A 21,653-nucleotide genomic window follows, 5' to 3' on the forward strand; every position below is an offset into this window, starting at 1 on the left:
GCATCATAAACCCGCAGGCCTGTTACAACCCTTACTGGTCCCAACTAGACCGTGGTCCTGTATCTCTATGGGCTTTATTACAGACCTCCCACCATCCAATCGTCTTACCACTCTAATGGCTCATTTCCTTCCTTTTGATCATCTCCCCTCAGCTACAGAGACTGCACATTCCTTTGTTAAAGACATTTTTCGACTCCATGGGTTACCAGAACACATTGTTTCTGACCGTGGATCCCAGTTCACTTCACATTTCTGGAGAGCTTTCTGCAAGCAGTTACGCATCCAACGTTCTCTGTCGACATCCTTCCATCCTAAAAGTAATGGTCAGACGGAATGAACTAATCAGACACTAGAACAATATCTTCGTTGTTATACAACATACCTACAAGATGACTGGAGTCATTATCTACCTTTGGCGGAATTCGCCTATAATAATCATTTTCACCGTTCTATTAAGATGTCGCCTTTCTTTGCTACCTACGGATTTCACCCATCGATGTTGCCTGGATCTCCACTTCCGAGCTCTGTCCCATCAGTCACCGACCATGTCAAGAATCTTACCAAAACCTACCTGCTCTTACGCAATACCTTAAGTACGGCCCAACTTCGTTACAAATCATTTGCCGACCGTCATCATCGTGTTGCTCCTTCCTATAGGCCTGGTGATAAAGTGTGGCTCTCTACTCTACTCTACGAAAAAATTAGGGCCTAAATTTATCGGGCCTTTTTCTGTCGTCCGTGTCATTTCCTCATCTGCTCTGGAATTGAAATTACCTGCTTCTATGACCGTTCATCCCGTATTCCATGTCTCTTTGGTCAAACCGTGGACAGCTAACCCCTACCCTGGTCGTTGTTCTACTCCTCCTCCTCCTATCCTTGTCAACAATGACACAGAGTACGAGGTCAAGGACATTTTGGATTCCCGTCTTTTTTGGAGACATTTGCAATATCTCATCCGTTGGAAAGGTTATGGCCCTGAGGAGGACTCTTGGGAGTTTGCCTGCGAGGTCCATGCTCCTCGTCTTGTGTCCTCTTTTCATGGTCACCATCCTAGTCGCCCAGGTCCTCCGGGAGTCCAGAGGCCTCTCCTTGGGGGGGGGGGAACTGTCAGAACCCACGGTGTGGTCCTTGCCGGCAGTACTTACCCGCTCCGGGTAAACGGTCCCGTGCCGCAGGGGTCCCGTCCTCCTGTCAGGACCGACGGCAGGGTCATCGCCGGCATAATTTACCCGCTCCGCGTAAACGGTCCCGCGCCGCGGCTGTTCCGTCCTCCTCAGCCGGCCGCGTGGTGGTTCCTAAGCGCGCGCGCGCGCCCTCACAAAACTTTATGTGTTCCCCGTCGCTGCCGGCGTATAGAGGGTTAAAATGCATTTCTGGAGGCAGAGTGGCATTAAGGGGGTTAAAAGGCATTTCACAGAGCACTCTGCCTCCAGAAATGCCTTATGTCCCCCATTTAACACTCCCTCCCCCTCCCTCCCCCAAACTTACCGGAGCTTCTGAGTCCCCGGTACGTAGTCTGGGCAGCGTGTAGAGCTCTACGCGATTCGCTGCTAACCGCACCTCCTCCCGGCTGCAGCGGAAGTTGAGTACACAAATTGCGTAGAGCTCTACACGCTGCCCGGACTAAGCCCCGGGACTCAGAAGTACCGGTAAGTGTGTGTGTGGGGGAGACAGGAGGATCCAGGTCCCCTGCATCGCTGCGGGGGATCTGGATCTTAGTCTCATAGTCAGACCTAGTTGAGGTCTGATTATAAGATGACCCCGATTATAAGACGAGGGGTATTTTTCAGAGCATTTGCTCTGGAAAAAAACTCGTCTTATAATCGAGCAAATACGGTAATTTAAGAAAATGTTACATTGTCCACAAATTAGAGGTTTAGCTGGTAGCTTAAATGGGCAACTGTCAAACTACTCAGGAACAGGTTTTACATTTTGCACAACTAAAACACAGTCACACAATGCGCAAGTCCAGTAAGATGCCCGTTTTTGTCACCAATAATGAACAATTAAGAAATAAATGATACGATATAAAGATAATAACAAAAAATTGTGGTTGTTGTTGGTTGAAATAATGGTCGAATTCTCCTCAGAAAGAGTTTTCCTTTATTTAGATCATGCGCATAATCGAGACAAGGCACACAACACACAAAAGTCGAAGCGTTGTCTGATTACATGTTTGAATTACATGGTTTATATAACCTCTTATCTACTTCTGATAGCATATATTATTATGATTGGTTACTTTTCAAGCAAGTTATCCAACTGCATAATTAAGAATGGCCTAGACTTGACCCTTTGCACATATATATAGAACAACATAGAGTAGACGGTGTTGGTGTGAACTCGTGCATATATCATAGACTAGACATTCCCTGCTTTCTTATGTCTTAGTCAGGAATAATATTTACGATAACAGCTGTCCAGTCCACAAATTACAAGGTTGACTGCTAGTGTAAATGGGCAACCGTTTTAAAACACACTTTGTGAAAGTACAATCAAATGCCCAATTCTGTCACAAATATATATTTTTTGTGGTTTTGCCTCAGTTAATTTTTTTTAAAAAAAGGCCATAAAATAAATGGTAGTTAAATGTCTGCTGTAGTATATAACTGACATGCATACATACACTTCACCCCAGTAATTTGTCTGCACTATAATAAACTATAATTAATTAGCTCGAAGTATGTTAGATGAGCAATGAGCATCAATCGCAGCCTCTGTTAAGCTTACTGTCACTATCTCACACTCTAACTCTGATCAGTCGGTTACTGCTACTGACAAGTTAGAATGGCACAGTATACATATATCTACTGCTTGTCCCTTCCCCTTGTAAATGCTGATTGGCCAGAGTAAAAAAAGTACGGAAAACCCCACAGGCTGTTGGATCGACCAATCAATCCATCAGCATCCATCGATGTTGGATCTCAGCCATAACTATCAATAAGATCACTCCCTTTTTTTAAGTTGTGGCACACATTTTTTTTTCTTACAAACCTGTGTTGTGTTTGCATTTGTTTTATATCCATGAAGGCAGAGTTTTTTGGGGGTATTTCTTTTTAAAGAAAAGATCAAAAGGTTAAATAATAAAGATCATTTTTCATAGCCTTCTTTGCTCATATTTACCAAGGGTGCTAATATGAGTGGAGGGCACTTTAGGTTACATTTTCTAATAATGGATGAACTTTAGTTCTAGGGAGATTTGTTTCACAAGACTTTAACATCCTCCATTTTTCACAGCTCATTCTGTTTCTTTCTTGTAAACTGTTCACTTACTGATCATTTTTTGTTCCCCCAAAATCATCTGCATTATATTTTGTTCTATTCACTGCCTCCAGGTCCATATGACTTAGTTTTTAAAGTCATTGTTGTGTATATTTATCTATATATCCTCCCCAAGAGGGTGGTAGATAAGAGGAGCAATCTCCCAGCAGAAGTGGTAGAGGCTAACACAATGAGGAAATTAAAACATGCATTGGATAGGCATCTGGCTCTCCTGAATATAAGACAAGACCAGGGGCCAAATATGGTTTAAGGTTTTCACAGCAAGAAAAAGTGGGCAGACTAGTACAGTTTAGGCTGCCGATATGATGCATATGATATAAGTATAACCTGCATTTCAAAATATGCAACGATGTATTCTAGGTTCAATAAAGAAAAAAAACCTTGTACAATGAATGCTGCAAAGCAGGTGAATATGAGAGTGTGCGGATTGGTGGGAATCTAACAAGCGTTCATTGTTACTTTACCCCGTTGTTATTACTTCAAACAGGAATAAATACTCAAGTTTTTTTTATTTATTTATTTTTACACCACTGAGGTTGTTGATACAACAAGCAAGTATTTACAAGAAAAAAAAGGCAGGAAAATCTTATCTAAAAGCACAAGTAGGGAGTGCGTCTGATAGAAGTTACTGCACAAGCAAGCACACTCAGGGAGATAACAAAGAAAGTCATGATCTCAGGTAGGTTAATAAAATATGGGTCTATTATTTAACACAATTAATAATCATAAATGTTCTCACTAAAACAGTATAAGGCGCCGGCCTGGCGACTGATGCAAGTGCTGATCAAAGTAACCTTTTATCCTGATTACCATTTTAGTCTTTCTTAGTTGTGATACTTATATTTAAGTGTGTTAGACTCCAGAACTAGTAGTAAGCAGATACTTAATGATATAATCAAATTATTTAAGTTGACTTTGTATTACTATAGTTAGTGTTAACAAATAAAAATATTAGTAGTACATATGGTAATATTGAGCAATGCAGCAGAATATGTTGGTGCAATAATAATAATAATTATTATTAATATTGTGATTGCTCAGGGGACAATGAGAATAATGAGATCACAATGCCCACTATTTAAAGAAATATACAAAGTGAGTGAGTCCAGATATATTTATAACTCTTTATACATTGTTTTGATTAATTATTTATTATATATATATATATATATATATATATATATATATATATTGAGCTATTGTTTACCACATGACGTATACATTGTTGGCCAGTATATAGGGAAAGCTATAAAGACTTACATAACAAAACCAGAATGAAGTTGATAATCTAGACAGCGATAATTAAAAAATAGCTGTCAGGAGTAAAATAATTTACTGAATCCTATGTGTTTTAGGCAGTGATTAAAGTAGCTGGACAAAGCCCTAAGATATGCAAGCAAGATTCTCTGAACAAGTCTTGCTAAACCTTAATGTAGACAAAATTAGATTATGTAAAAAAAAAAAGGATTCTGGAGTAAAGCTGAAAAACTAGTCTTATTCTATAACTGCCAATGGTTGGACAATTCCTTTAGTTGAAATTGCAATAAGACAAATGTTTATTATCTATTTTATTTGCTAATTTGTGGGCAAGTCATTCAATAAGAAGTAGATATGCTGGCTCAGTTTTGGTAAAAGGTTCGATAGGGGACGCTCGTGTATTCCGTTCCGTATAAATGAAATAAAATAAAAAGAAAAATAAATAGTGCAGGTGTACAAAAATTTAATGTGCCCTGCTTATTGCAGATTTGACGTTCTGGTCACCAGCTACTACGGGCATCTTTACACTTGTGTTAGTTTAAGTAAAACTCTATTTGTTGCGCCTCTAGCGATATATACAATATACACTATTGGTTCCTCTCTTGTTTCTTTCTTTGATATATACCCTATACGTGGACCCTGAGGGTACCCCTGTGACGCATTGAACGACACAAAAACACTGTGAGTGTAAAATCTGCAGGGCACATTAAATAATAAGCAGGGCACATTAAATTTTTGTACACCTGCACTATTTATTTTTCTTTTTTATTTTTATTTTATTTCATTTATACGGAACGGAATACACGAGCGCCCCCTATCGAACCTTTTGCTGAAATTCTTCAACACCTGGAGAGTGTTGTATAAGGGCTGCAGCTGTGATTCCAGACAAAAAGGAAAGTCATTACAGCTAATCACTTTATTTGTTCACTGTTCTATTCCTCCTACTGGTTTTCTCACTTTTTACACATATCAGTTTTGGTAATCAAGACTTTGATATTAGGTAATCCCCCCACTTTTCATACATTTTGATATGAGATTAATTTGAGAAAGCGATATATGGTTCCTTGAAATACTTTATATGGGAAATTTTATTTGAGTATTCAAACGTTTGCAATTCAACCTTAAAATAGATCTGTTACTTTTACGAAGTTTAACATTTAACATTTCTGTATAAATAAATAAACCGAACTGTTTACAGATTATTATAACTAATCTAATTCAATGACCCACCTAAAATCTAGACTTTCAATGAAAATGAAAATAACATGATAAAATCATACTCCCAGAACACAAAAACCTCAAATGGATATATACATCATTAGTGTGTATATATTTTAATCACAGCATTCACCAAATCAAGCCCCATACGTTTATATAGTGGTAGCAGCCATCTCAGTGTCTTATCTGCCTAATAAGTCATTCTTATTAAGTTATGTTATTATCTTTTATTTATTATTATCGTTTTACTTATACAGCCCTAACAATTTACGCAGCACTTCTTACAGTACATACATTTAAACATGATGACAAAACTAGAATTGACAGACTAAGACAAACAATATATTTTATCTCTTATGTTGCCGATTGTTGCTGATTGTTTCTGGTCGCCTTTGCAAACCAGAAACCTGAATACATACTACATCAAACTTATGAATTAAAGGACCCAAAACTCTAACATAAAAAAAAGCAATTAGAGTTCCAAAACCACCTTTATTAGAGTGTGGCAGCACAATCCGTGACCTCTTTCTTACAGTCAGACACTGATGGGGGGGCTGAATTCATATTGCATATCAGCTGCCCATTAATTTCTCCATCAAAGTATGTCCCGAGATTTTCAAGACCAGGTGCAAAATAATTTTTTGTGGGATTTTTTGTTTGGTGTCATCTACAGCGAGATCAGCGGGGTCAGTACATACTATACCTCTTGCAGTATCAGCTCTGGCATTTATGTATTGAAACCCATTTAAACCTAACAGCATTTGGTTCTGTTTCATTGTATCTGTCAGAGCGGAGGCCAGGCAGGTTAAAAAAAAGACCTAAGTCCATCAAGTTCAACCTTTCTACCTAACCTTCCTATTCTTGATCCAACAGAAGGCAAAAAAAACCCGCCTAATTAGGCTACTTCGAATTCTGCCATCAGGGGGGGGGAAATTCCTTCTTGACTCCAAGAGGCAATCGGATATTTGAGATTAGTTAAATATTAGTTTTTGTTATTATCTTTATATCTTATCATTTATTTCTTTAATTGGATGTATGACGCTATTAGAAGTAATGATTGCTCCTTTTGCTTCTCTCCAGGGTGCTGGAACTCTGGATATAGACGTATTGAAGGATCACATTCTATAATACAGTAAGTTGAACCAGATTCAAGTTGACACACAAAGTACTCAGAATGGACAGATGCAGATTATTTTAAATATTTTATCATGTTTTATCATTATTATTGTAGTTGAAAGGTACTATTCTGCCTACTTTGCTGATTTTAACAGTTCAATGAAATGTCATTCCTTGAGCTCTTGAAAGGCCAAGCCCTTCTCTTAAATAATTATTTAACCATTTATTTTTTTTCAGTTAAAGATTTTTATTAGTAAACTCAAGCAAACAACTTGGCATTGTCCATTCATTAACCTTATAAATATCATTGTATCTATAGATGTTTGGAATCTATATAACACTTCATTCATAATCTTTTAGGGAATGCCTAATGGTTATGTGACACAGGTTGTTGCTTCTTAAAAGCCTTTGCGTTGTTATTTGAACCTTCAGACGAAAGAATAAAATAGCACATTTGCTAAGGTTTATTTGCTTACCATGCTAGGAAGCTTCATTAAATGTTTTGTCTACGTAGATGGGTGCAATTTTTTGTTTAGTTGCACGACATGGTAGGACTTTTATTTATTTGACATCAGCTGATGGGTGAAGTAATTAAAAATACTAGTTAGATAGTAACACGTCTTGACTTAAAAATTCATCTCAATGACTTTGTAGCAGATTTATTTCAGGGTACGAGAAACTGACATTTGTACTTCTGACACACATGGCCATGTTGGGAAAGACACTTAAAAAAGAAAGTCCATAGTTTATGGAAAATGCACAATGACCCCGATGTACTTAACTGTGTGTAAATCTCAGTGTGCGCTCAGTGGTGGTTCCTTGCATCTACTGAATGCAGAGAGCATACTTAACTATAGTTTCTGCACATGCGCTGTAGTGTTCCCATTGAAGTCAATGAGAGCTGAACTCCTCTTGAAATCAATGTGTGTAGGGGCAGCCAGTTGCGGCGTTAATCTAGAACAAATGCAATTGACTGCCACAACTACCATTGACTTCGCAAGGAGCTCTACAGTGCATGCGCAGAAAGCGTTCTTCCAGCTTCCAGTAGAGGCTGTCCGGGGAGGAGGAAACAGAAGTCTCATTTATTAACTCCAGTAAGTAAAGAATATATGCTCTTCAGTCAAATGTATCGGAATCCAAGCTAAACAGACCCTAATATGCATTAAGAAAATAAATAAAAATAAGATGGAGGATTAGACTATTCTTTTATGATTAAAGAAAGAGAGAGACAGACCAGAGGCGAATCACATGTAGCCCTCAAGCTGTTCCATTAATCACCTTCCTCAGCTATTTGAGGTTGATGGATGACATAATTTGTAACCGATATATTGTACTACTATGATAAAACATTTAAATTACATGCTGAAAGCCATCATACTTACTAGAGACACAGTGGCATTGTTGCTGCTTTAAATTATTATTACATTTTTATTACTTTGAAATGTATAATATAGAAAATTAAAAATAAATACATTTACAAGGCATACTTGCATAGAAGGAGAAGAAGGCTTTGTTCTTGTAAGCTTACAGTCTTTTAGGAGGTCTACAGAGGGAACGTCCCACTGTACCTGCTCTTACTTACTTCTCTGGTGAGTGACATATAACCAGCCATGGTAGGCAATTACAGGCATTTTAGGAAAGTCCCTGTGCTTGTTTTTTTGTTGCAGAACATGTGAATTATTTTCCTGTAACTTGGAGTAAACAAAGCCTGGCACAGTGATGTATCTGCATCCATTAAGTTAAAGTTGAAAAATCTGAGAAGTTATTGTCTTCCTACCCTAGTGCCGCCATCTTTTACCTTGAGGAAAACCCTCTTAAAACTTCCCCGTCTGGTTTTGTTTTGTGTAAACTGTGTCTACAGACACAAAAGAAAAACAGAGGTAGTCAAATTGCACCTCCAGCTGTCAATAAACTACAACTTCCAAAAATATTTCCCACCAATTGGCAAAACACTAATGCAAATGAAGACCAGTAAAAGGTTCAGTGTAAGACTGCCATTAAAGTAACCCTAGCAATAAGTTATTATTACATTTGCAAACTAGGTACCTATACCACAGCCACAATGTGAATGATTTAGCTAACGGTAAGAAAAGCTGTTTTTATTTTTTTTCGTAACTAGCTTGTAGGAATAGAGGGACTGTTGGTAATTACTGACAGTAACAATTGTTGTCAAGGTCCCATAAACACTTATTCTGTCACACATCAAAACCATCAGTGTCATATTTCACCCTAGAAACTCAGTTGGGAGAAGACAGGATATAAAAGAGATATGACTAATGTTCCTCTCATTGGATATATTTTTCTCTAAATTGTCAAGTATTTGTGTCATTCCTGTGTGTGCAATATTATTGCTGACAATTCATCATCAGGAAACAGACTCTTCTGGCCTGATGGAGCGTAGAAACGAATTGCACCCCTGTCGTTACCATGAAATTCTTGAAACGTGAATGTGAAACTGGAGTTGGATGTCATTGCTATAGTTATTTCCAGATTGTTGGAACATTAGGATTCTAACAGATCGGTTTAGAAGTGGTATTTTACAGCAGTGTTCTACGGTCCTTTGTAATGTGGTTTCCTGCTGATTTGGGCACACATTTATAAGATTTTGGTCAAATGTTTATGAGATCATCTTTTATTAAAAAGTTTACCGTACAATTTATTGCATTGTACACAATACAGTAAATAGAAAAAACCACTTCTTGTGGTATCACTTGCTGGCACCTTTCCTACTATTTATAAAAAAGAAGTATACTTTTGTATGATATAACCAATTACAAGTATATCACCTCCAATTGTATATTCCTGTCTGTACTATCTGTTCTTGTATGGAACCATTATAGGTATATTTGAGCACTTACTGTCCTCAGAGATCAACCTCATCATTAGTGACAAAAATACTCTATTTTGTTATCTTTGTTTTCTGGACACCTATGGTTGTGGATATTTATCATAAAACATAAATAAATGTTTCAAAGTTTTCAAAAAAAATTACTAACCTCTGGCATCAATATTTTTATCAAGTGAAAATCCAGAGTAAAACATAAGCAAACTCACGTCTCAATGCTTTATACAATATTTATTTGACCTCTGGCACATGGAAAACCTTTAATTTTATCATCAGATAATATATAACCAATATTATATTATATATGATTTTTTTGAGTTTTTTGGTAACATTCTTCCTCATAATGTATATGTTGTGTTCTCTGAAGCTAATCTTTGGATATATTAATTTTCTCTCCTCTACAACCCTTATAATACATTTGTTTCAGCAGGCCCCAAAGTGGTTAACTATTTCCTTCTTTTGGCATTTACCTCAAGATTTACAAAGTCATGGGAACAAATACATACTTTCCCTCGGTTATTTCAGTGAGGTGCTGTGTCAAAAGATGGGTGTTCTGCCAGAGTATTGCACAATACTTAACACACTTTGGGTAGAAACACATAGAATTTAGGGAAATTATTATAATTATTTTTTATTGATATAGCGCCAACAATTTACGCAGCACTTAATACAATACATATATTCGAGGGGTGTGACAAGACGAGAATTGTGAAGAGGTCTTTAGGATTTTATGTAATCTTCCCACTCTTTCTAGCTGGCTGCCTATTTTTTTATAGTACTAAAACTTTATAACTTGTTTTCTTACTCTTGGTGATTCTTTGAGCTGTCTATCCAGCGTATAAGTGAACAAGAATCAGGAAATGTCCTTGAAGAAAGTCTCTGTAGGCATTCTTAGAATCTATATACATCATTCTTGAACAGTTTGATAGCAGGGAAATGCAATCTCATTGTTTTTGTACATTTAGCTCACGTATTTTTTTCTGCTGTAGGTCTCTGAGATTAAAAGGATACATTAGAGATTAATCTCTGAAGAGCTGGTTTTCTAGAACTGTAAAAACTTGTTTTCTTTTTTAATAATTTGTTTAATTTGCGCTTAACAACAAATTTCAAGTTTTATTAAATGGTACATATCAGTACAGGTATATACTATATATATATATATATATATATATATATATATATATATATATGTATACACACATACTATATATATACAGTTTGTATATAATTTTACATTGTATGTTTTACAAGTACATTTCATTTAAGAAACCTTAAAGGGGTAAATGATGTCTTTGTGAGTATTGTAAAACCTGGAGATGTGATAGTAGCAAAAAGAAAAAGAGAGATGTTCCCTATTTAGAGTCAGTAAAGGTATACAATATAACACTGCCTATACCTAGAGGCCTAATGATTAATAAACTTCTGTCTGTAACTGTCACACACAGGCTGAGAAAATGTGCAAGAGCAGTGACTGAGTTCAGTAATGAAGAATCCACACCTTTCATCCATTGGAAGGACCATCCAATGTAATTATAGTGACATGTTGAAGACAATTTATTGTGAGTTATTGTCGTTAAGCCTGAGAACAAAGAACCCTACTTTCATTCTTATTCTTATTGCCTCGTCTCATTTCCATCTACTGATACTGTATCCATTTAAAGAGACAGACCTATGACCTTTCATGTAAAATTGCATAATGACACACTGGTTGAGCTATTCAGGTTTGCTGTAGATACACACATATTAACTGAATGTGACATCTGAAATAACATATCGCAAGACATTTATTTGTCAATAAATTCTTTTCAGAGAATTTTCTTTGCGGTCAGTACAGATATCTCCTTCCTTTGGCATGCAAATCATGAATATTCCCATCCATATATCCACATTACTGTAACCCAGCTTCGTATTAGTTATTCCTTTTTGCTTCACCTTGTCTTCCTTCCAACCAGTGTACATTGGAACACAATTTGCAAGCTGTAGCAATCGTCAGTTGTGCTTAGAGTATACAATGTTTTTCGCTATCTTGATGGTCCAGAGTGATACATTGTCCATTTTGTGCTGAAGGTGTAAATATTAAGGTAAACAGAGGAGCCTTCACATGAAAGGGACAATACGTCCTCGATATGAAGCTTTGCTTCATTGATTTTGTAGGTCGCCTGAGTAACTTACTGAGAGGCTTTCTTTGTAGAAATGTTTTACGCTTGAAGTGTATCTATAATATGTTGTATATAGCATGTGTGTTTCTCATTGAGGAGAAATGGTTACTTTCTGTAGGTGTTTTCTAATGCAGGGGAAAGGATCTTCTCCAGAATCGTCTAACTAGAGAATTCTGTGTTTATTATGAAAACACTAGTTGTTATGTGTGTGTGTGTCATGGTCACACACAGTAGCAATGACAGTGTCAGCTGTCACCAGAGCTAGCTAGTTGCTGTAAGCCCAGCATGTAACACCAGTGTACACCTATAACAATGTAACTATACAAAACACCAACCTATGAAGTAAAATAACACATACACATGGTCTGCATTGGGCTTATGTCATGCATGCGCTAGACCATCCGGAAAAGGAAGAGTTTTCTTGTGAGGGAGAACTTAACTCTAAATTAACACTTAATATTACATACCTGTCTTCCTAAGGCAGCCGAAGGATTTTAGAGGTCACAACAAGGACAACAACCCATGGCATACATGGGTTTCTTAAGAACATTTGGGATACAGTTTGAGACATGTAGTAATTATTGATGATGTATGTTTTTGCATGACTATCTATAACTCATTGTCCTGCGTCTGTTTAGTACACTGAAGTAAATTTATATCAAAGATAAAAAAGAAATACTTCATGGACCTTGAGACACCAATGATTGTAAAGAAAATTATAGCATATCATTACTTACAAAACATATCAAAAGTAACTTTAAACACATGGTAATATATCGGAGGATTACTGATTAATTTCTGTACTAAACTACCTCTTTGGCTGTAGTATGTTCATATGTGTCAACCAAATTTTATTCATCATCTAAGTTCATAAAGGTAATTGGGGACAAATTACATTTTATTTGTCCAGGCTAGAAACCCAGTTCCTTTTAGGGACGATCTTGCAAGATTTGCCATTTAAATATATCACTTCCTTTCATTTTAACCTAGTGAGAGCTGCATGGATCACAACTAGATGATGTACAAGGCATATATGTATATCAAAACGACACAATATAAAGTTATATATAAAACCAGCAAGATTGAATGAACCTAGCAGTTTGTGCCAAGGGATAGACCACTCAGGAAGCTACAATTCATATGTTGTTGTCTCACATAGGAGTGAGGAATAAAGCAGGCAAAATGTGAAGTTTCCATATTGACTCACATGAACATTATTTAAATAAAATTCTGCCCAGATTCACTTCATACAGCACATAGGACTTTAGAGCTAACACAAATGAATAATTTAGGGTTAGAGCAAAGCCGGTTTGTTGCCCAGTATATGAATGTGGTTTCTATTTTGCATTATGAGGAATTCACTGCAAAATTAAGTTCTTAGTCCATACCACTAAAACCAAAAATGCTTTTTTGTGGATTTCTGTAGAATGTAGAACCCATATGGGATGTTTTTAGCAGATACCAGTGTGACTGTCCAAGAAGTGATTAAGTGGAAGGCCTCTTCTGCTAATAGGGAAAAACAATCCTTATGCAATTATTGGACCAAAAATAAAAAAAAAATATTCACCATACTTCTACTTTAATAAAATAATAAAACAATAAAAATTCTACAAATGTCTCTTCCATTGGCTTTTGAAATGATATCTCTATGAAGTGACTCATTGAACTAAAACTAAACTCTTCGTCCTAGGATGGTGGCTTAAAACTTGCCCTTGCACAAAATACTGAGTATATTTATAATAGATGTTTAGGAATCGTCACTTATTTATCTGATTCTTTCCAACACAACTTGCACTGGAAATTAATATAGTAATTTGTGTTAGAAGTCATTTTAATGAAGGAACAGTACTGGAGAGTGACACAGAGAGCACTACTGACATGTTGCTTCAATTATGATAATAATGATTATTTTCATTATCAAGTCCAAGACAGGTAAAGACAGGGTGTGAATGCACCTCCTATCAGCACACGTCCACATAATACCAAAATACAAGAAACCAATCCCTGTTCTAATATGACTTAATGTGTGTGTGTTTAATTTATTATCATATTTATATGCAGCACTAATTAATAAGACTGTCTCTTGGCGTGTACTTAGTGGCCTAGTGTCTGCCCTTGGTTGGCTTTGCATGATTTTACTCATTTCACTGTCATCTGAGTTTTTCAGTAGATTAGGAGAATGACATCTCTTGTTTCTCAAAAAAGACAGGATTCTGAAGATGTTGAAGATGGAAACAACCTCAGAAACTATGTCAAGAAGAAGGAAGACCAAGGGACTCATGAGAGCTTGGACTACCTACCACCTCACAGCGAAACATACAAAGCGTATCTCGAGGAGAAACCTCACAGGTATTCAAAATGTTCCTTGTACAGTTTTTTTTCTGGAATCTGAACGTTACAAAATATTAAAGAAAATGTAGATCACATTTTGTTGTTCACATTCACATTTAGCAAGCCACATTTATACATGTGTATGTATACTTTTTCAAGATTACAGTTTTAGCAATTACACAGTTTAACCACACTTCTAATTTTTGTTTTTTCCACTAGAAATAGTCCTTTAAGTGCATTGTATGAAGAGCAGTTCTGGTGCAAAGTGGTATCTGTTATATATATATACACTGCCGTTCAAAAGTTTGGGGTAAAAATGGCTCGCTTCCATGTTATTGTATTAATCTCTAGGCTCCAATTCACAGCATTGTACCGTATGACAGTATCTGAGTTTAATACATCAGAACATTCAACAAGACACTATAGATACTATCAAAAAATAGATTTTGTATGTTAATTTTGACACTTTAAAAATAGATATGGTTATTCAAGTTATTTGTTAGGAAGTATTTTACCTTTTGCAGGTGTGCATTTTGTTATAAAATGTTTTTGTTACAGAGGTGGAAAGTGAAAGGTCCACGTTAAATTGGTTCATACTATGTTAAGTTTAGGTTAAATAAAAAAAAAAGAATGGATCTTTTTTGTTACGTATGTATAATATACTAAAGCATTAAGGTTACTTGTGCATATTCTAGTTAAAAATCTGTAGAGAAACTTCTCTTTATAGATAGCAGTATTCTGTGAATTATACTTGTCACCTGTAACCTTATACTTTTTAACTTTAAGTGATTGTCCTTTTCTAGGCTTACCTTTAGTAAATCATCCACGGTGGAATACAGTTGTATAATCCCCTAGTCAGTGTTTCAACAGGAAACTCAATATTTTAATTTGATATTGCTTAAATATCTATTTTCTTACAGTTTTCCACAGTAGATGGCAGTATTTGCTTTAAAATAAGTAGTTATTTTTAAGCAATAGTCACCAGGAAAGCCCAGTTCTTTGAATGCCCATAGTGTTAATACATATTTTTAGTTATGGAATATCACATACATGTCTGCAACTATACCAGTGCTCTGCTGTCAAGCAATGGGTTAAATCCTCTCTTAGACTTCTCTCAGTGTTGCCAAAAGCAGCTTAAATCCTAGTCCATTTCTAGAAATACAGGTTAGTGATAAGCATTCTGCAACTAATTCGCCAACAAAGGACTGCTAACAAATTAATTCTCTCCTATCCATAACTATAGAAGAAATGTTTACAAGTTTACAGATTAAACTGACGTGGCCTGGAAAATATCCCAGGGCAAAAAACTCACTTGCCCACTGCTTAGTGAGTTATCATTCAAACAAAATTCTCTTTTTTATGTCTGGTACACACTAAATCAAACTCTTTTTAATGCATCCATTGTATATGACAGCATCATCTCCATTGGCTATACCCTTATTGTCCTTACTGTAGAGAATCCCTTCTTTTTTGTCTGTGAAATATTCCCTCTTCCAGTCTCAGAGGATGACATCTTTTACATTTTTTTTAATAAAGAGACCACTGAAGAGCCCTTTTTTATTGACCCTGCACATATTTATACAACGTTATAATATCCCCTCTAAGACATGTTTTTTTCTAATGTATAAAGAAGCAACTGTTTTAGTCTCTGTTCATAACTAATATCTTCCAATTCACGTATTATTATTATTAATATGGAATAATTGCACCTTTTGCCTCTTGTCTTGTATAAGTAGGTCGAGTTTAGCTCCATATTCTCCATAACTGCATTTTTAAATTGGATTTGTTAATTTCATAGCCCTCCTTGAACTCTACGAAATCAATCAACTCTTTCCGGGGAAAATGAATTGGGTCTTACAGTTGCTTTCTACAGAGTTAAAATAGTTTTGTATCAATACACTTCCTCGTTCATGCTATTGTGTTTGCTTTTGCAGCGGCTACCTGACATTTGCACTTAGGCTCTATCTGCAAACTAACTTTATCACATTGCTACAACAAGTACTAGCTGATGTACATATTATATATCCTACTTTTCACCTAATCTAATCACATCACTTTGTAATGAAAACTAAACTGAATTCATAACTCCACACAATTTGGTGCCATTTAAAGAAATATCAATTAATTTTCTGGGTCATTACTATAACTATTAAATAGAGGAGCCTGACCTTAACACAAATGCATATGTACATGTCAAAACATTTAACGTTGTTATCTATAAGTACATTTTGTATGCTTTTTAGTTACGTTTATATGTTATATAGAGGTAAATTTCTACATGCCTACACCTTATGACCATAGCATTGATGTCAATCTTCACACACATGAAGCTTAAATGTGATTACCAAAACAGTTTGGCATGCTCACAGCAGGTAGATTGTCCTTCTGAGAAACACACCTGCATGCTTAAATGTGATCATTGCATGTGCTTGTAGAAAAACATCTCTTTTGGCGAAACCTGTGTGACATCCATATTTTTTATCATCTTTATTTCATTAGTTTATTTTAGTAGTCCCTGAGTGGCTTTATTTACTAGGCTGATTTCAAATTGATTAAACAAAAACATGTAAAGTGTACATTTTCCTGTATTGCCATTATCATTCATCTATATTTCCTAAAGCTTGCGTACCCTCCGGTGTGTACCTAGTGTAACAACAGGAGGCTATGTTCTCTCCATGCTTATAGAGCTAATTTGTAGTTAAGGACTGCAGTATTATTTCTTTATGTTATTCGATTTCCTGCGGGATTTCCTGCATTGCTGTAAGGCCACATGTGGGTGGTCCATTTTAATCACCTTCACAATCTGTTTATATAACTGCAAACTCTACTCCCTGTATAGAAAAACCTCTTAGGTTGTAATCTGTCAATTAAAGCTTATATATTATTTGGACTCTATTCAATATCATATGAACACTGGTGCTGCGGAACAGATTAACGTTAAGAAAAAATAATTCAAGGGTATGCGATTTAAAGTGTTTAAGAGTCTTGTGGAAAGATTTCTACTACCATAATGCTCTGCCAACTCAGCTAGCATCAAGGAGGTTTGAATATACAGCAAATCAATATTTTCTCAAATTTATGATAAGGTTCTTAGTTTTTATATGGATTCTCTTTATCCCTATAATAATCTAACAATCTATCTTCTCAAACATGTTTCATTACATTTATTTATATAGCGCCAACAGATTCTGTAGCACTGTTACGATCAGTGAAATAATTTAAAATCACATACAACAACAAACTGGTAAAAAAAGGAGAAGGTGGCCCTGCCCTTGTGAGCTTACAATCTAGTCTGTGGTTGAGGGGTAAGTGAAACAGTAGGAGAGGACTGCTTGGATGGGGATGAGCTGATAGGGTCTGGATGATCTGTAGAGGTTGTTGATCGTTCAGATGGCTTGATTAGGATGGTGAGAGAGTGCTAGGAGGATAGGTTGTATGCTTCTCAAAAAGGTGGGTTTTGCATGTGAGCTGAGGTATGGTGATGGCAGAGGGGAGGGAGAGATGATGACTGGGGAGGGATGGTCAAGTGGAAAGGGAGATGAAACATGTAAGTATTTACATGTAAGGGCCCATGTAAGGGCTGATTGCATAGAAAGATGGTGTTGCGGTTTACATCTGTGTAACTCTTATATGTCTACTTATAAAGAGACCACTGTAGCTACATTTTCAAGCAAGCTTGTTTCCAAATGAGGCTTAGGAATTTATAGGGCTTCCTCAGAAGTGTTCAGATAAGGTGATTGCATATAGGATGCAGATGTTACACACCTTGTCTTAACCATTGCAACTGAACTAGACAAGAGGGCACCAAAGTTAACCCTTTGAAATCAGCACGGTATGGAGACAGGCAAGGGGTTACAGAGGGGGAAATGAGCCCCTCTTGGAGCTGTGTTGAGGGACCTCTCACTCTCTTGTGAATCTGAATGCCTGTGTATCTAAATATATCATACCACACATGTGAAGCCAGAGCTCAGTTTAGAGCTAATAATCATAGGTGTCCGTTTTTCACTCAGTGATATGGTAATAAACTTTGCATATGTTTCGTGATAATCTAGTGCAAAATTGATTAGCAGCAGATGTCATCAGCATGGGCATCAAAGGATCCATTTGTGCACCAAGAAGCCCTTATGTAGCAAATGCTGAAACCCCCTGAAGCAAAAACTAAACATTAAAATTGGACTGCGCTTTTTTCTTCCCACAGATCAGACTGGGATCGCTGGGTGATGATGGGTCTCATTGGATTTGTGGTGGGTGCAATGGGATTTCTAATGCATCAAATAATTGACACTCTATTTGAACGGAAGTGGGAGTTTGTGGAAGAGTATATCCAGGTAAGTGAAAACAATAATAAACATTATCCCAATTGTAGCATAATTCCTTATCCTAAACATTTCATTAATACATATTCATTGGTATATTTCTCCTTAACTTTACTTCAGACTGCAGTGTTTTTTAAGGTTTTGTTCTTCTTCACCTAGTAAAGTAATATGACATGCAATTGCAACCCTATATCTGGGCACTTTCAATGCATCAGGCAACTTTTAACCAATGGGTAAAATCCATACAAGTGAATAAAACTCAGAACTGCAGCCTTCAGGTCCAGTTCATTCCCTCGGAATCTCCACGGAGTCTCCCAGATACTATCATTTGGCACAAACAGCAGGAAGCTGGAAATGTATTTTGTGCATTCAAAAATGTATTCTGATGAAGTTATTTTGTTTCATTCTGTGTTCTTTTTAACGTTCTTTGTTTTTAAGTTAATTTATCATTATACGCCATTAATATATTCTTATATAAGCCAATTTCATTTTACCTATTATGTGACTTATGGCCCTATAATAATTTAATACATTCATACTTACTGTCACTACTAGCACTTTCTCCAGACGTATTAGATAATTTGAGCTAAGATCGCCTTTTCCTTTTTTGTATTGTTGTACTTTTATATGGGCTATACAGGGTATATACTGTAAACTATGTTTGCAAAAGTATTGGGACCATTACACCCACAGGGACTTTTATGACATTACATTTAAAATGCATAGACACTAATATGAACTTGAACCCCCCTTTGCAGCTGTAACAGCTTCCACTATGCTGGGAAAAAGGCCTTTCCCAATCTGTTCTCACAAAAGTTGGAACCCTAGCATTGTCCAAAATGTCTTGATATGCTCAACACCTTAGGGATGAACTGGAACAGAGATTGTAAGCCAGGCCTTCTCGTCCAACAACAGTGCTTCACAAATGGATCTACTGCATGAATGGGCAAAAAATCCCACAGAAACACTCTTGAGGAACGCCTTGCCAGTTTAGTGGGAGCTGTTACAGCTGCAAAGGGGGAACCAACTACCAGGGGCGTACCTAGAGTATTTGGCACCCGGGGCAGATCATGTATGTGGCACCCGCTCCATAAGAAAATGAATATTGGCAAGAATATTTTATTTCACACATTTTTGAACTCTATGTCAACTGGAAAAAAATAGAAATCTGAAAAAAGAAATTATTAACTTATAAATCAATTAAATAAGTTTAAATAATTTACTGGACATATATGGTACAGCATAACTCCTATCATTATACAGTATACTGAGGCAGACATTCATGCTGGTACAGCGTAACTCCCTTCACTATGAACTAAGCCAGACATTGACAGTAGTGCAGAATAACCCCTATCACTATACACTTAGCCAGACATTGACGTGGTAGGCCTCTGCCCCTAAAACAGCCTGCCTGTGCCACCACTGCCCCTTTAGCAGTATGCCTGTGCCACCACTGCCCCTAAAACAACTTGCCTGTGCCACCAAGGAGTAGCTCAGAATGACCATCACCAGTTTGGATTTACAGGTGTTATGGCACAAGAGCACATTCTGTCAAATCTCTAACTCAGTTATCAGTAGCTCCTTCACAGAGCTGACCTTCACTCCAGCTCATCCTGGTGCTCAGTACAGTGAGGGCAAAGTAAAAACACTGGTGTAACCCGGCATTACCTATCTGGTGACCCTAGAACCTAAGTTGGAAGACTCCTATTGAAAAAACACTTGATCTAACAGGAATGTCACAACCCTTAAATTCATTTTATGGAGTGTTTATCTCATTCTTAAATACACCCAAAAGTGTGCATTTTCTCTTTTGAAGAGTATAGTAAAACATTATTCCATAAACTAACATATTTTTTTTTCTTTTATATGGCAGCACAATGATTTTCTCTCAACCTGGATATATATACTTGGTATGGGGTTTGCCATGGTAATAGTGGCATCTGGCCTTGTGGTGGTAAGCAAATCACTCTTACAGACTAAAAGCAATACCAGTTATTTTCTAGATTGTTTTGATTAGATCTTTAAGATTTAAACTGTGTGCTACTATTACAAGAATTATCTATTTATTTTAAAAAAGCACATTGAGTTCTCTTGATGCTAGGTCCTAGTAGCTCTCCTTGAGTAAGATAACTAGATGTTTTCAAGTGGACAGTTCTCTAATTCAGAAGTGTCCCTTGAACTCCTACAGGTAAATGACATTTACAAGGTATTTCGTTTTAAATGCTATACCATGTACTTCATGTACCGTAGTCAAATATCATTATAAAAATACCAACCAAATATTTTATGTTACTTAATGTAACCATGACATAATGTCAATATCAAAAATAGAAAAATGAAATATCAGCTTCAATAGAATTTCTATGAGGGTCTGGTTTAAAAAAGATTTGGTTGGCACATTTTCTAGCTGACATTTAGACCCTTCCGTTTATTACAGAAAAAAATGTTTGAAGGGTTTTAGCACATTTGGCAAGCTCCCACAAAAAGTATATTTCTAAAAGTTTACAAAGTGAAAAGGTTTTCCATCTTCCTTTCTCAATGTGTCTTTTATCTGAGCACCAATAATGAGTGGTGTATACGAGTATACAGGGGCGTACCTAGAGTATTTGGCACCCGGGGCGGATCCTGTAAGTGGCACCCCCCCCCAAATGTAAGGACATCTACAAAATTATGTTGGCAAGAATACTTATTGCACCAATTTGTAAACTGTATGTCAACTGTAAACAACAAGAAATCTGAAAAAATAAATTAATAACTTATAAGTAAAATAAACACATATAAATAACATTTACTGAACATATAATAGTGCTTTCTTTAATAACCCTCCAAAAAAAAATGGCGTCCACATTGCCCACATAGAACCTGACCAGCACCCAAATTACATACACATAGGACGTGCCATATTTGCCCCCAAACAGCCCAGCATGAGTCAGCATTGTTCCCAAACAGCAGAGTGTACGCTATCTTTGTCCCATGAACACACTACCTGTGCTATCTTTGTCCCATAAACACCCTGCCTGTGCCATTTTTGTCCCATAAACACCCTGCTTATACCATCTTTGCCTTTTTGACAAATCAACTATACACCTATGATTAACACAAACACTTTTACAGTCACTCACTAATTCA

At 36.5% G+C, this 21,653-nt stretch overlaps 1 protein-coding gene across 3 annotated transcripts in view; it reads left to right on the top strand.

The window, feature by feature from the left end:
* The first annotated feature begins 3,881 nt into the window (after positions 1–3,881).
* Positions 3,882–21,653, top strand: part of LOC128497117 (chloride channel protein C-like) — a 61,306-nt gene continuing 43,534 nt past the window's right edge. Inside the window, exons 1-6 of one of the 3 annotated variants that reach the window (XM_053467026.1) lie at positions 3,882–3,961; positions 6,838–6,889; positions 11,164–11,244; positions 14,083–14,226; positions 18,407–18,536; positions 20,398–20,478. In XM_053467026.1, the coding sequence (XP_053323001.1) occupies positions 3,952–3,961; positions 6,838–6,889; positions 11,164–11,244; positions 14,083–14,226; positions 18,407–18,536; positions 20,398–20,478 (498 nt within the window). In that variant the 5' untranslated portion in view covers positions 3,882–3,951. Of the gene's footprint in view, positions 3,962–6,837; positions 6,890–11,163; positions 11,278–14,082; positions 14,227–18,406; positions 18,537–20,397; positions 20,479–21,653 lie in introns of those variants that run through there. The other 2 variants (XM_053467027.1, XM_053467028.1) reach the window with 2 other exon arrangements.

This window comes from Spea bombifrons, chromosome 5, assembly GCF_027358695.1.
Source record: "Spea bombifrons isolate aSpeBom1 chromosome 5, aSpeBom1.2.pri, whole genome shotgun sequence".
Lineage (NCBI taxonomy): Eukaryota > Metazoa > Chordata > Amphibia > Anura > Pelobatidae > Spea > Spea bombifrons.